At 37.0% G+C, this 16,562-nt stretch overlaps 1 protein-coding gene across 2 annotated transcripts in view; it reads right to left on the reverse strand.

Moving 5' to 3' along the window:
* The window catches only part of LOC121985288 (chromosome transmission fidelity protein 18 homolog), a 100,782-nt gene that overhangs the window by 44,962 nt on the left and 39,258 nt on the right, over nt 1–16,562 (reverse strand). For both annotated transcript variants that reach the window (XM_042538643.1, XM_042538642.1), the window contains exons 13-19: nt 6,431–6,498; nt 6,279–6,347; nt 6,073–6,176; nt 5,913–5,994; nt 5,739–5,817; nt 5,577–5,664; nt 5,349–5,502 (exon numbers count right to left, since the gene is read on the reverse strand). In XM_042538643.1, coding sequence (XP_042394577.1) covers nt 5,349–5,502; nt 5,577–5,664; nt 5,739–5,817; nt 5,913–5,994; nt 6,073–6,176; nt 6,279–6,347; nt 6,431–6,498 — 644 coding nt within the window. The remainder of the gene's footprint in view (nt 1–5,348; nt 5,503–5,576; nt 5,665–5,738; nt 5,818–5,912; nt 5,995–6,072; nt 6,177–6,278; nt 6,348–6,430; nt 6,499–16,562) is intronic.

Raw genomic sequence — 16,562 nt, forward strand, 5'->3', positions numbered from 1 at the left:
TGCTAATAAGACCCATTTAGAATCTTGTTGGGTTTAACATGGAGATGTGCTCACGTTATGGTTTTGGCATGTCCTTGTTGGCACTTGTGGTTTGAATGACATGTTGATTTTCCCTCATTGTTTTTTGGCATGTGCTTGTATCGACAACTTGACACAAAACAAGAAGAAAGAGATATTTATAGAATAGATAAAGCAAGAGAGAGAGGAAAATAAATTTTATCCAAATAAGATGCATTTAAGATAAATCCAATAGAATATTTATAAAGAATGAGGAAATAAAGGAGCGATAGTAGAGGTATTTTTATCAAATTTTTAAGGTTTAGGTGACCATCAAAGCTTTAAAAAAATAAGTAGGTTAAAAGAGTATAAAAATTTAATTTTTTATAGAAAATAGTTAGATCGGATGATATTTCAATAGAGGTATGAAAGTGTTTACGGAAGAAAAGTATTAAATAGTTTACAAAATTATTCAATATGATATTGAAAACGAAAATGTATAATCAATGAAAGATAAGTAATCTAGTCCCCTATATAAAAATAAAAGAGAGTACAAAATTATATAAATTATAGAAGCATTAAGCTAATGAGTCATAGCATGAATTTTTAGGAGTTGATAAAAAAAATAAGAAACGAGACCAAGGAGACAAAAAAAATTAATTTGAATTCATGTCTGTAAAATTAACAATAGAAGTTATACATCTAGGTTTAGTAGTAGAACATAGAAGATGACAAGTTACTTATAACTAAGAGTTTTAAGTATCTAGGTTTGTTTTTACAAAAGGATGGAGGGGTATATCCTATGCTTTATTTGTGATCGTAAGGTCCTTTTAAAATTTAAAAGAAAGTTTTACAAAACAATGATTGAACATGTTATGTTATATGGAAGTGAATGTTGTTTCATGAATTGAGCATATATGAAAGATAAAATTCACAAAGATGAGCATGTTAACGTGAACGGCGGACAAGAATTGATAGGATAAAAAAATGAGAACATTAGAGAGAGTCAAAATTACCCCTCTTGAGAGAAAACTTCGAGACACACGTTAAAATGGTATAGAATATACTTATGCGACCAATAAATGCCTCAGTGAGATCATAACAAATACACATATTAATTGTGAAAGAGAGAGACCAAAAAAAACTCGATTAGTAATAATAAAATAAGATAAAATTCATTTAAATATAGATGATATAGTAGGGAATCAAGTCTAATGACATTAGAGGATCCATATAGTCGACCCCATCAAGTGGAATAAAAACTTAGTATTAGTAGTTGTTTTTTTATATTTTGTTGTGTTTTTTTGTCGTTGTTTGTAAGCTTATATTGTAAGAGGATTCTTCACTTGGCATCTGAAAAGAAGAAAAAATAAAAGGACTCTGGGAGTAATTCATCAATGTGTCAAAGGCGTGTTAGAATTTCTTTTCCGCTACATACTAACTCTATTGCAAATATAAACAAGTAAATGATTAAGCGATCAAGTAATAAACCCCCTAGCCTCATGCATCGATCCTAAACAAGGATCATGATGCCTTGAAGCCTTTAGGCGGCCAAATTGGAAATTTCAAGACAGATTAGAGGATAAGTATGGAGATGTGGTCAAGTCATTAAACCACTTAGACTAGACGCACAAATTATTAAATCATTTTGAATCCATGAAATCTATAAAATTTAGGTTGGAGATGCTGGACTAAATCGTCATTTTTTAAAACTTAGTTTCCAGCAATAGTGGTCATTAATGTGACTCTTGTATTACCAGGTAGGCTACATCCATTATACTTTGGAGTTAGTCCCTGTGATAATGAGTAATTAGTATGATACTCACGTTACTTGGCAAGCTTTAGCCAATAGCTGATTATTTTGCATGTATATTTGGCTTACTTTAAATATGTATTCTATGTCTTGGAATTAGATGTTTGTTAGAACAATGTAGTGTGTAGTGTGGCTATCTAAGAATCAATAAGATAAGATAAGGTTATTTTATTATTGATCCAATATTGTATGATGGGAGGCTTATCTTCCTTTACCCATTGTTGTACTATAGTTACATGTTACCTATTATGAGAATTTAGTATATGTCGATGTTGATTATTTTCGAGAAGTGGTATTGATGCCTACCTATTATATTGTAGCCTCCAAGTTTCACTTGTCAGTGATGAACAAGCATTTGCAAATGTATTCAGAGGAGAGACTATGGAATGTTGATAAAAGATTCTAATTGTTCTTGTAGTTTTTTTTTTGAGGTTCAACTTAGAGATGTACCATAGTTATGAATTTAGTGTGTACTTGTTGGCACTTGTGGTTGGAACAACATGTTGGTTCAGAGGAGACACTAGTGGGTTTTTCTCATCATTCTCTACATTTGACTATGCTTTATTTTATGGATGACATCGTATGACAATATTTGTGAGTTGATTTGTTTCTATGTAGTGAGTAGATTAATACTTATTTTCCACACGTATAGTCATTGGGTAGGCAATTGATAGATTAATCGGGTTAGGTAACGTCGAAACTGGGGTGACCGGCCTGGCCCCACGGAAATTTTCAACCGACCACTAGGGTAAATTGGAGAAGTGACAGCCAGCATTATGAATACATTGATAGAGTCAATATAAGGGGTGGTTCTTAAATTTTCAGAGGAAACCCCAATAGAAGGTTTGAGAAAGGTACATGTTTTCAAAAAGTATATTCTTTGACAAGGGAAGAAACCTCAAATGCATGACATAAATTCTTAATTTGTATTAAGCTCTGCCATTAAGGAGAAATTGACTATTAATGAGTAATCATATTTCTTGGATCATTGTTTCTAAATGTAAGGAACAATTACATCACTGATTTATTCAACATTATCTTATCATCATCTTTCCTTCAGTATCCATTCTAGTAATCGAAGAAATGATGATTTTTTTTCTATTTCTTGAGAATATAAGTGTTGATTTATTATTTTCTGATTTGGTTGCCCCATCTAATGGATAAGAAAAATTAACAACTAATACTTGGATGAAAATTATTTTTTGCATCTTCATTGCAACTATTGATTGTTAAAATAATAATCCTAACCACTAGCACATAATCGAAGAAGCATCGCCTAACAAAGTCAATATATAAGGATGGAGATTGAAAAATCTCCTATTAAATTTACATAAGCATTGATTAAAAATTGAATTGATTTTTAAAAACATACCGTAAATCAATTTTCATCATGATTAGAGTTGTCTAAACCCAAAACCGAACCGAACCGAATAAAATTAATCAAACCGAACTTTCATCAAAACTGAAGTAAACCTAAACCAAATTGAAACTAATCTAAAATCTTTTACTTGACATACTTTAGTTTAAAATGATCCAAATTTACACCCTTCTATTAGAATTTTATTCTGTTATAAAATTATAAGATTGACAAATCAAATTTATTTATAAAATATAACCGTCAAATTAAGTTGTCATCTTGTAGATTTATAATGTAGTTTGTAAACATTGAATAATTTACATGATTCTCAATTACAAATATATTTCATTATTGAAAAAGATAAATTTGATTTTTCAATTTGTTTGCTTTTACAAACTATCAAACTCAAATTTTTTACACTTCAGTGAATCCAAATCGAACTGAATTTATTTGGTGAACAAACAAACTATATCTGAATTTTAATTTAGTTTAGTTTCACTTTTCATTTTGAACTGAATAAAGGATACCCTGACAAGAAGGAACGGTCAAATGAATGCTCTTCTGGAAGAGTAATTATAATATTATTCGGGCTAATAAATGTATCTATATACTTCTCTTTTAAAGTACCTTGGTGGATCAATTTATATTCTTTATGATTATTTGTAGCATTGACATATAGTTCACATATCAGCTCTCTATACAAATCGGAATGTGATGGCAAGCAGTAGAAAATAAAACTGAGTTTCTAGGCTGGCAGGATTTAGTCATAAATAACCATAAAATGGCATATCTAAGTAGACAAACTTGATATGGCGCCCACCACACGTGCCAGGCACCCATGTGCCAGGTGGGCCCAGAGGGGCCCACAAGGGCGCCTCCCTCTCAGTCACCCACCGAAGGTAGGTACGGAGGGTGGGCACCATATCTTAACTCTCTAAGTAGAAGGTAATAAATTGGATAGCGTGAATGTGTTTTAATTTTTAAACATAAGTCATGAAGGTGAATCAAAACTTACCCAAAGATCCCATACCGTTTGATAAAGCATAAGGGGTAAACAATCACACAAAATAAAACAAATGATCTCAAGGAGGAAAACATAAAATGAGAAAATTCTATTATATAAAGATGACAAGTATATAAAGATTAGGGTCCCTTTTAAAAACATAAACCAAATAAATTTAAAAATTTCAAGAAAAGAAATAATTCTATGCCTAAAACGACTCAATTGAATAAGGAAACAAACCAAATTACAACTAGGTAAGAAACAAAATTGAATTGAACTCCTACCAAAATTATCCTACATTTTGAATAAAACAATTCAAAATTTAAAGAATAACTTGTCCTCTTAGACAACAGAATATACCAAAACAAACTTTTATAAAACGTAACACTTTTAAAAATTAGATTCCTAAGTTACATTAACTCATGTCATTAGTTTATCTGGATGTAAATATATATTTTTGGCAAATCTCCATCTTAAAAACTAATTATAACATACCTTAAAAACTAAATAAGTATAAAATTATAAGTAATATAATTTATTAATACAATAATATACATGTTAATATAATTTAGATATATTAACTCTAACTAATAAAAAATTAATTAATATTGATATTAAAAATATAATTAATTAAATAATATTCATATTAACTATAATAATATACCTTATTAATACAACTGATTTGTATAATTAATATCAATAAAGCATATTAATACTAATTAACATAACTAAAATTAATATAAAATATCTCATATTAATATATATATATACTAATATTAAAGCTAATAATAAATGCAACTAATAAGCAATGTGAACTTATCAACCCAAACCCTAAAATCACTAGTTCAATTGACTAGGTTACCAATGTCTGGCCTTTTCCCCCTCACCACATAACCCTCCTTTCCCAACAAGATGTGATGGTCTTCACACAAACACTATCTGAACCCACTGAGATAAGTCAACCAGCATGGTTTCAACTGGTATCCACAAGCCTCATGTGTCGAGGAAGTGTCAATTTCAATTGAGAGGTGGAGCAATAAGCAGAAAGCTTGCCATTGATGGCTAAATGACAAGAAATTTTAATTCATTCTCACAGGTTTAGTTGTTTTCAGTTTAGGGTTTTCTAAAAATATACATAAACAAGGTCCTCTAGTTGTCAAGTAGAAATAAGCACTTACTGGTCTCAAAGATGGTGGTGAAAGAATATGCAACAGTGGTGAAACAATATCTTCCACAAAAGACATGATAGAGAGATGTCGAGATATCGAGGGTGAAATCATAGTTAGCCAAGTCTTCAACAATTCTTTCTTCTCCACAAGTTGTGACCGACATCTAGAATGTTTAAAGAAGTTCAAGATCCATAAACCATAACAGAGAGAAGAGCATTTAGAGTTAGGAGTAAATGCCTGTGAAATGTCCTTGGCCACTCAATGTTTGGCTTTTCAACTTGAGCAATCAGCTGACTCATAGATATAACTAGAGGAGGTTGATAAGCTGAGACAAAAACACACTTGTTTTTTAAATAAGAAATGGCTAAGGAAGCTCAAAACTTAAACTGCAATTGTTACCAAGGAGAGACATTTGTTGAGTTCTCAATACATACTGAAGCAGCGAATCAGAAATGCCAAGCATGTTAAGACATTTAACCTTCATGTAGCACAAACAAGAATGTTTTAAGCTAACATATATAGGAAATCTGGAGGTAAAAGAAATCAAGTAATCACAGTCAAATATGAACTCACGGTTTTTCTCATCATGGGATCATGGTAAGAAAGACGTGGGAAATTTTCATGTATGCCATCCATAGTCAGTTCATATTCGCCACTAAATTCAAAGTTGTTAGATTTTAGAGATGTGATTGTATAGATAAATTAGTAACTATGACTCAAACAATTATATTACCAGTTAGATACAAGAGAGTATACAAACTCAAAATCACCAACACCATGTTCGCAACCACCATTGTTGAATTTCCTTTCGCCCTGACGTGTGCTTTTTTGGAAAACCTATAATAAAGAGAATCTCCTTGAAAACATAAAAATATATTTACACCAATAAACTCATTAATACCTTAAATATACAATGACTGATAATTGGCATTTTCATACCTCTTTCCATACATCAACTGTGCTTCTTGAGATATCCTTTCTGCCCACAACTTGAGAACTAATGTCTGACTAAAATAAAACACTTGGATTACAGCAATTACTGGCCACTAAAAATTATTCAAGTAGAATAAAATGGTAAAGCTGCAACTTACAATGTTGAGGGTCTCTTTTTTTTTGTGAAGAAACTGAAGTGTGTTCAGACATGATCTTATATCACAATCTGCAATGTAAAATAGTAAATGTTACATTTTAAAAAGACTATTCTTGTCTGCAATAATTTTTGCTGTCTCCTACACAAAGCTTTGACTTTGGCCTAGGCACCCGAAGACTAGGCACCAATCTGGCTATCTGGAATACTTGAGTATGGAACCAGAATAAATGTACCATTCAATTGTATTTCTTGAAGAGTAATTGGTGTTAAGAAGCCTATCAATAGAGACAACAAATACCTATTTTGTTAATTGCTAGATGGCAAACAATACAAAGATCAAAAGAAAAGAAAAAAAAAACCATTTAACAAATAGCAAACAGTTGGGATTTACTGATTGTTGTTTTGCATAGAAAATAATATGGAGGTTGTAATAAGAAAAAATTTAGTTCAGGAAAACCTATAAACTTCTGAAAAATGTGAAGGTTGAATCTGGAAACCGAGATACCCATTCCATCCATCAAAATTTTTAAAAGCGTATGAAAGCAATATGTGGTCAACTAATTTCAAATAAAAAATAGGCCAACCATCAAATGTGAAAATAAACAATATAAAAAATATATAGAAATCAATGATAGAACAAATAATGTAACGCTTGCATTCAATTGTGTAGTAAACTTAGAAATCACTACACCATAAATTTAGATTATAAATGTGTTTGACAATTACGAAAACTAATGCATTATAGGAAAAGAAATCACACAAGGTATTATTATTCGAGAGGGTGTCAGCACAAGAAATAGTTAGGATTCTATAATGTTATTTGATTTGATTCAACCTAAACCACGGAATGAACCATAATTTCCATATGAGGACCGCATGGATCGCTTATCCCACATGTTGTATCTAACACATATAGGGGGTTGCAAATGCTATCTATAAAATGGATCCATCGCATATGCATAGGCAACTATACAAGTGGCTTCTTTGAAGAATGTTTAAGATACTATATTTTATCAAAAGAGATTTTACAAAGAAAGTTATGAGCAATTGAAAGTCGGTTTTCAGTACTTTCCCTCTGTTGGTTCACAAAAATTACATAGAATGATGGATTAATATATACATCTGAATTCTAGGGTCTGTCAAAATCGATTAGCATCTCCACTAATTGGCCATTAGAGGTAATAGAAGATTTACTAATCTCCTTAAATTGGGCCTTCACTTGTCAAAAAAATTGCAATCAATCATTTTAAAGTACATGTAGAAGCCTTAAAATATTATAGGAGAGGATCACAAGTTTTAGTGATTAATAAAAATTCTTCTTGATTCTCTTTAACTGGTCAATGGGTAAGGCACACATTAAGTATGGACCAGGCTTTCTTGTGGCTGACAAAGAACCCAGCCTAGATAGATTTGTTTCAGGCTCGTGCTGGCACAAGTAAGTATACCAGAACCAGAGCAGGGATTGGAGGGCACATCATATGACACATAATGTATCTCTTTTTCACACCAAGAGGTCATGTCATAAGACCTCTAAGGTAAAAATCATAGATGGAATTGTCAATTCTATTGCTGGAAAAGGCTTTGTCTGTCTGACTATATTGTTTTACTTTCTATAATTCATGTTCCCAAATTAGCATGCAACACTGTGCCAATTAGCAAATTAGCTTATAATCTTGATTGCACTACTATTTTTTCTACCACTTCTTGTCAAATGTAAGAGCAGGGATCGGAGAGAAAGATTGGCATTGCTAAGGAGGATGGTGGACTCTACTATTTTGAGAATGGTGATCATGTGGAGAGACAAGCTAATATGACTGAACGTGCATCCTATTGATGTAATAATGTGGCATAGTAGGTTAGGCCACCCTAATTTTCATCATCATAAACACTTATTTTCACATTTTTTTAATTAATAAAAATCTCAATTCCTTTACTTATGAAATTTGTCAATTAGCCAAACACATAGGAACATTATTTCCAACCAAACCATACAAAAGTCTCGTTCATTTTCTCTTATTCATAGTAATATTTACGGACCTTTTTGAGTACAAATTATCACAACTACTAGAAAGTTAATTACAGTTATTGATAATTAGACTAGACTATGTTGGGTTAATCTCTGCAAAGAAAAATGAGATTGTGCAAAAATAAAAAATAAAAAATTTTGCTTTATAGTAAAAAAAAAATTAAACCTCATCAAAGTTCTAAGAACTAAAATAGAAAAATTAAATTAAATTAAATTCATCCTAAGAGAGTGCTTAGCAATAAATGGCATCATTCATCAAAGTTCTTGCACACACATCACAACAAAATACTATAGCCGAGAGAAAAAATTGTAACCTACTTGAGGTTGCTAAAGCCCTTATGTTCACAATATATGTTCCTAAATATCTATGGGATGAAGCATCATAAGTGCCTCACATTTTATAAACTACATGTCCTCAAAAGTTGCTCCTATGTCTATTCTACTTCAAACCTATCCATTGTTCCGTTCTTTCTCCTCTATCCCCTTAAAACCTTTGATTATACACATTTATTCATGTTAATTCCCAAAACTGTTCAAAACATGATCCAAAATCAAGTGCCTCACATCTTAAATTTATTTTTTAAAGAAAATTTAAATTTAAATAAATTGATACACTAATTGTGATCCTCATTTGGAAACAAATGAGAGTGGATGGATAAGCATGACAGAAGAAAGATGACTATCAAACTTTAAAGAGGCATGACTGATGTAGTGGTAATTGATATAATATATTATAAGTACAGCCTTGAATCACATCCTCTACAAGTGTTGAGGTAACTTGTCCTGTTGTGAATTGTGGCGTTTGGTACTCTATGATCGCAACTATGATTCATCCTCATTACATTATCGGGCAAAACTTATGGTTGTTGGGAGATTGTTGGTGCAATCGTCCTCAGGTCAAGGTTGACCAGTTTAACTAAGTTTGAGTGGATTCGAGCTTGAATTTCGATATTTGGACAATATGTGAGAAGAAGTCAAATAGGTCAAGTTGACCGAATACTTGACAGAAGTCAAGCAAATTATGGAGGACCGGATACACTAGAAAGTCCTAACAAGAAATTAGGCAAAGAAAAATCCAAGTTGGTCACAAAGGATCGCACGTTGATAAAAAAAACCCCTAATTGAGGTTAGGTAGGGTGGAAGCCTATCGAGTGACTAGTCCTAACTGCTGTTGGGCAAAGCAAAATCCAAGTGGGTTCAGAAAGATCGCACGTTGGCAAGAGTAAAGCCCTAACTGCGGTTAGGCAAGGAAAAGTTCTAACTGAGGTTAGGCAGGTGGAAGTCTATCGAGTGACTAGTCCTAATTGCGGTTAGGTAAAGGACAATCCAAGTGGGTCAAGGACTTCACTTGGTAATCAAAAGTCCAACCAAAGGTTAGCAAAGAGAAAGTCCAAGTGAGTCAACGATTGACCATACACTTGGTTGGGAAGACCCAACATATCACGGTTGAGCGGATGTTGGACAAGGAGAACCCTAAACTCGGATTTCAGGTGTTAGGGTTGGGAATCGATTGACCTAATCAATTAAGGCAATCAATTAAGCTAAGCTCAATCAATTAGGATGAATTCCTAATCGATTAGGAAGAATTCCTAATCGATTAGGATCCTAATCGATTGGGAGCTTCACGGAGCCAAATTCCCGAGAATAGGTGCTGAATCGATTGGCCCAATCGATTGGACAGTGGTTTATTGCGAAGAGATGGAATCGATTGAGGCAATTGATTAAGGCTTCTTAATTGATTGGGCTAATCGATTAAGGCTTTTTCGCGATAGAACAGAAAGGTTGGGAATCGATTAGGTAATCGATATAGGCTTGAATTGATTGGGATGATTCACCAATCGATTAAGAGTTCAAAAAGAGTCGTTCTATAGGTGTTCGAACGGTCAGCTAACGTGGCAATCGATTGGGAAAAAGTTGAATCGATTGGAGGCGTCGAGTGAACCCTACAAAAGGGTATTCGTGAAGGATTGAATACGGTTCGACTGCCAATTCTTGAGCTCTCGGAGACAAGTGTTGTTGCACTTTCCAGGCATCAAGAGGCATTTTCCAAGCAAGAAGAAAGCAAGCAAAGCAAGATTCAAGTATTGTAAAGTCATTTTCGATTTCCATTTGTATTTGTTTCTTCTCCTCTTGGTGTATTCTCATATTTGTGTTTGTACGTGACTTCTCCGTCTCTAAGAAAGAGTTATTCATAATGGAGTTTTGAGTGTGAGGAACGAACCCTTGGATTAGTCATCTCAAGGAGGTGAATACCAAGTCAAATGGAGATATTAGCATTGCTTCGAGTTTTCTGCTACAACAAATCATTAACGAAGCGATTGGAGCTATTCACCCCCCCCCCCCCTCCTTCTAGCTCTCAAGTGTCCTAACAATGATTACGCTCCAAGAGGATTATAGAGAACTAACGGTTAGTGCAATCAGTTCCTAAAAGGCTTAAGGGGAGGTTGTTGATGCTATTATGCTTGAATTGGGTTGGTTTTGATGTGGTTGGCAAAATCATTGGTAGAATGTTTAGTCTATAGTTGCAATTGGGTAAGAAGTCTAAAAAATGTGAAAGTTCGTCCATAGTCTTTGTTAGAATAAGTAAAAGGGTATTTGAGTCTTTTGGTTCTATTTCGTTTCCTATATAAAGGCCTAACTCGTGGGGGTTTAACCAACATGAGATTCTAGGTTTTACTTTAAACTTGGTATCAGAGCCAAGTTAAAACCCTAATTTCTTTTCTCTATCCGCGCCGTCTCTTTCTGCCGAGCCTTCCTCTCCAGCGACGCGCGCGCGTGTTCTTCTCCAGCGACGCGCGAGTTCTTCTCCAGCATCGAGCTTCTCCAATCGCGTGGACGCCCGACGCCTGCTGGTTCGTGGACGCTGAGCTCCGCCTCGTGGACGCCCGACGCCGGCCTGCTGTTTCGTGGACGCCAGACACCCGACGCCCTTCTGTTCGCGTTTCCTCTGCTCGAGCGGCTAGGGCACAGAGGCATCCTGGTGCTCCCCTCTATCGGCTTCGTCTCCCTACCAATCGCGTTTTTCCTCTTCTCGGGCGGCTAGGGCACAGAGGCGCTCCCCTTTCTTCTTCTTCTTTCCAGCCGGCGGCACCTCTTCTTCTCTCCAGCGGCGACGTTCCCTGTTCAAGCTCAACTCTTCTGTTCGGGCGGGGAAGAATTGGTGGCGTTCCAATTCCTTCCCATCCATCAGCAAGCTTCGAAGCTTCCGCATCTCACGTTACCCTGCTGCGAGTTTTCCAGTGGCACGCCCGGTGCTGCGAGTTTTCCAGTGGCACGCCCGGTGGGACACGAACCGACAGTCGCCTGATTCGAAGTCAGATTAAGGATTCATCCGATTGGGCAGAAGAAGCAAGCACAGTCCGGTCCACAGTTCTATTCATGGCTACATCTGGCGCTCCAAAACCAGATACCTCAATCTTTACCAACCATATTACTGCACCCCTTTCTTCCGAGCAGTTGGATGGTAAAAATTATATCTCCTGGGCATCTCACATTGAACTTTGGCTTGTTGGACAAGGATATGAGACACATCTCACTCAAACTGAAGAAGATATTCGAGACGCCGATCGTCCTCTGTGGAAGAAGGTTGACGCTCAGTTGTGTTGTATTATCCGAGCCACCATCCATTCATCTCTTAGGAATGTCTTCCGTACTCACAAAACCTGCAAAGCTGTTTGGATGCAAGCTCAACAACTCTTTACAAACACCTCTCGACGACTCTATCAAGTTTGTGAAGATCTCATGACTATCCTCAGCACCAATCAGATTAAGGATTCAATGTCAAATTATCTGGGTTCAGTTTCTAGCCTTCTTTGTGACTTCAATGAACTGCTCCCACCTGCGGCCGATCCTGTTGAAGAGCTTGAAAATCGGAAGAAATTTTTTATGTCTTTGGCTTTATATGGTCTGCCCACAGATTATTCTCATGTCCGCGACCAGATCCTGGGCAGCCCCACAGAAGCTACCATGGAAAATACCTGGGCGACTCTTCTCCGTGTCCCGGCCAAAGTCTTGACGATGCCTTCTTCTGTTCCTATTGACTCGTCAGCTTTGGTCTCTCGACACAAAGGACCTCCACCTCGCAAGGGTAGCAAAGGACGCCCTTGGTGTGATCATTGCCACCGACCGGGACACACGATTGATAAATGCTGGAGTCTACATGGTCGTCCTCCTCGTGCTGCTCAGATTGTTCAGAGTTCTGCTCCTTCAGCTTCCACTTCACAGTTAACACCTGATTCGACTTCAACACCTTCATATACTGACTTTCTGAAATGGTTTGAGGATCGACAGGCTTCAGGCTCCACTGCTACCATTGCAGACGCTGGTACTTCTTTTGCTGGCATATCTCGTTCTTCGAGTCCTTGGGTTCTTGATTCTGGGGCCACCGATCATATCACTGGTAATAAATCCCTTTTTTCCTCTCTCACTACTTCTGGTAATTTACCAATGGTCACCATGGCCAATGGTTCCCAAACTCAATCCCAGGGTATTGGTATTGTTCATCCTTCTTCATCTCTTTCAGTTCATAATGTTCTTTATGTTCCCGGCGCTCCTTTTAATTTATTGTCAATAAGTCAACTTACTCGATCTCTTGATTGTGTCATTTCTTTTACTAACACGTCCGTTTCCCTACAGGACCGGAGTACGGGGAGGATGATTGGCTTCGGATGTGAATCTCATGGCCTATATCGACTTCACCAACCCTCTTTTGTTGGTTCGGCGGCGGCATCTCCACTTCTTATTCATGCTCAGTTGGGACATCCAGGTCTTAATAAGTTGAAACAGTTACATCCTAGTCTTTCTCACTTAGAGTCTTTATCTTGTGCGTCGTGTCAATTAGGTAAGCATGTTCGTAGTTCTTTTTCTCCTCGTATTGAGAGTCGGGCTATGTCTCCCTTTTCTTTGGTTCATTCTGATGTTTGGGGTCCGAGTCGTGTTTCTTCTACAATGGGGTCAAGATATTTTGTTACTTTTATAGACGATTTTTCCCGTTGTACATGGTTATATCTTATGAAGGATCGTTCAGAGTTGTTTTCTATTTTTGAATCCTTTTTCCTTGAAATAAAAACTCAATTTGGTATTTCCCTTCGAACTTTGCAAAGTGATAATGCACGCGAGTATTTGTCTACTCAGTTTCGTAGCTTCTTGACATCTCATGGTGTGCTGCATCGCACTTCTTGCCCTCATACCCCTCAACAGAATGGGGTTGCAGAACGCAAGAATCGTCATCTCCTTGAAACCACTCGGACTATTCTTCTTCATTCTCATGTCCCTCATCAGTTTTGGGGTGATGCCGTACTTACTGCGTGTTATCTCATCAATCGCATGCCTTCATCCACCCTCCAGGGTAAAATACCTCATCAGGTACTTTATCCACATCAGTCCCTTCATCCTCTACCACCTCGGGTCTTTGGTTCTATTTGTTTTGTTCATGCTCTTGGTCCCGGCATTGACAAACTATCTCCTCGGTCTCATAAGTGTGTCTTCCTTGGGTACCCGCGGTCTCAGAAAGGGTACAGGTGTTATTCCCCTACTCTTCGTCGATACTTCATCTCTGCTGACGTCACATTCTTTGAGTCGGTTCCTTTTTTTTTTGGTCCTTCCGCTTCACAGACCGAGGTTTCTCCCTCTCCACCTGCACCAATGACTATCTTTTATCCTCCGGAGGCGCCTCTATCACCTCCTGCCTCGTCCCCTCCTTTGCAGGTTTATCAGCGCCGTCCTCGTTTTGCTTTGCCGCCGACCAACACTGACACTGCTGTGGGCACATCTGTAGAGCCTAGTCCTTCGTCGATTACTCCGGTCTCGTCTCCTGACTCTGATGTTCCTATTGCACTTCGAAAGGGTATGCGTTCCACTCGTAATCCTTCTCCTCACTATGTTTCTTTAAGCTATCATCGTCTTTCCCCATCCTATTATTATTGTCTGTCTTCCCTGTCGTCTGTTTCTGTTCCAAAGACTGCAGGTGATGCCTTTGCCCATCCAGGATGGAAACAGGCTATGCTTGATGAAATGAGTGCCCTACAGAGCAGTGGGACTTGGGACCTCGTTCCCCTACCTCCTGGGAAGTCAGTGGTTGGTTGTCGATGGGTGTTTACGGTGAAAGTTGGTGTAGACGGCACGGTTGATCGGCTTAAGGCTCGTCTTGTCGCTAAAGGCTATACTCAGGTATTTGGATTGGATTATGGCGACACCTTTTCTCCTGTTGCCAAGATGTCTTCTGTGCGTCTTTTTCTGTCTATTGCTGCTATTCGCCATTGGCCCCTTCATCAGTTGGACATCAAAAATGCATTCTTACATGGTGACCTGCTCGAGGAAGTCTACATGGAGCAACCTCCGTATTTTGTTGCTCAGGGGGAGTCTTCTGGTCTTGTATATCGCTTGCGGAAATCTTTATATGGTCTCAAGCAGTCACCCAGAGCATGGTTCAGTAGATTTAGTACCATAATTCAACAGTTTGGCATGACTCGAAGCGAGGCTGATCATTCTGTTTTTTATCGTCATTCATCTACTGGTTGCATTTATGTAGTGGTTTATGTTGATGATATTGTCATCACAGGTAATGATCATCTTGGAATTTCACAAGTAAAACAACATCTTTTTAAACATTTCCAGACAAAAGATCTTGGCAAACTCAAATACTTTCTAGGGATAGAAGTGGCACAGTCTAAAAATGGGATTATTATATCCCAAAGGAAGTATGCAATGGATATTCTGGAAGAAACAGGAATGTTAAACTCAAAGACAGTCGACAATCCCATGGATCCTAATGTCAAGCTCCTACCAAATCAGGGGGAGCCTCTTTCAGATCCTGAACGGTACAGGCGATTGGTAGGGAAACTAAGCTACCTTACTGTTACTCGTCCGGATATCTCATTTGCAGTGAGTGTAGTAAGTCAGTTTCTTAGCTCTCCATGCAAAGAACATTGGGATGCAGTGACTCGCATTGTTCGATATATCAGGGGAGCACCAGGAAAGGGTCTTTTATATGAAGACAAAGGACATACTGAAGTCGTAGGATATTCTGATGCAGATTGGGCAGGATCTCCCTCTGATAGAAGGTCCACTTCTGGATTTTGTATATTTGTCGGAGGTAATCTTATTTCTTGGAAAAGCAAGAAACAAAATGTTGTGGCAAGATCCAGTGCAGAGGCAGAATATCGAGCTATGGCTATTGCTAGTCAAGAACTTATATGGTTAAAACAGTTGCTTCAGGAACTAAGGTTTGGAGAGGTTACACAAATTTCACTCATATGTGACAACCAAGCTGCTATGCATATTGCCTCAAATCCAGTCTTCCATGAGAGAACAAAGCATATTGAAGTTGACTGTCACTTTGTCAGAGAGAAAGTCATATCCGGAGAAATATCTACTAGTTTTGTCAACTCAAATGATCAGCTAGCAGATATATTTACTAAATCACTTAGAGGTCCCCGGATTGACTACATATGTAACAAGCTTGGTATATATGATCTATATTCTCAAGCTTGAGGGGGAGTGTTAGAATAAGTAAAAGGGTATTTGAGTCTTTTGGTTCTATTTCGTTTCCTATATAAAGGCCTAACTCGTGGGGGTTTAACCAACATGAGATTCTAGGTTTTACTTTAAACAGTCTTGATAGAATAGAGATTTCAAAGGAAAAGCCTAAGAGGAGTGAATTCCTAACAAATGGTCTAAGTAGTCTTGATAGATGAGAAGTCTTAGTAAAAGTAAAAGTCTAAGTAGATCTTGACAAACAAGAAATAGCAGAGGAGTCAACTCCTAAAAGATGAGTAGGAGTGTAAGCTTGTTTATTAAAATTCTTACTAAGCTTGAGTCGAGCTCAAGCTTTATATGGAGCGCTCTCTCTCTCTCTCTATATATATATATATAAAGATTTTACCCTGCACACCCGTTCAGTGCACACTCAGGCGACCCTCACATGTTCGGGCGCCCTAATTCAAAAAGTGAATCAGGATGCCCGGGAGGGGCTCCGAGCGCTCGGACATATGAGGGTCATAGGGTAAAGGTGTGCAGAGTATCAAATCTCTCTCTCTCTCTCTCTCACTCTATATATATATATATATATATATAATTCTTTCTTAATCTCTATTAACATCATAAATGT

The sequence above is a fragment of the Zingiber officinale genome, chromosome 5B (genome assembly GCF_018446385.1).
Source record: "Zingiber officinale cultivar Zhangliang chromosome 5B, Zo_v1.1, whole genome shotgun sequence".
Taxonomy (NCBI): domain Eukaryota; kingdom Viridiplantae; phylum Streptophyta; class Magnoliopsida; order Zingiberales; family Zingiberaceae; genus Zingiber; species Zingiber officinale.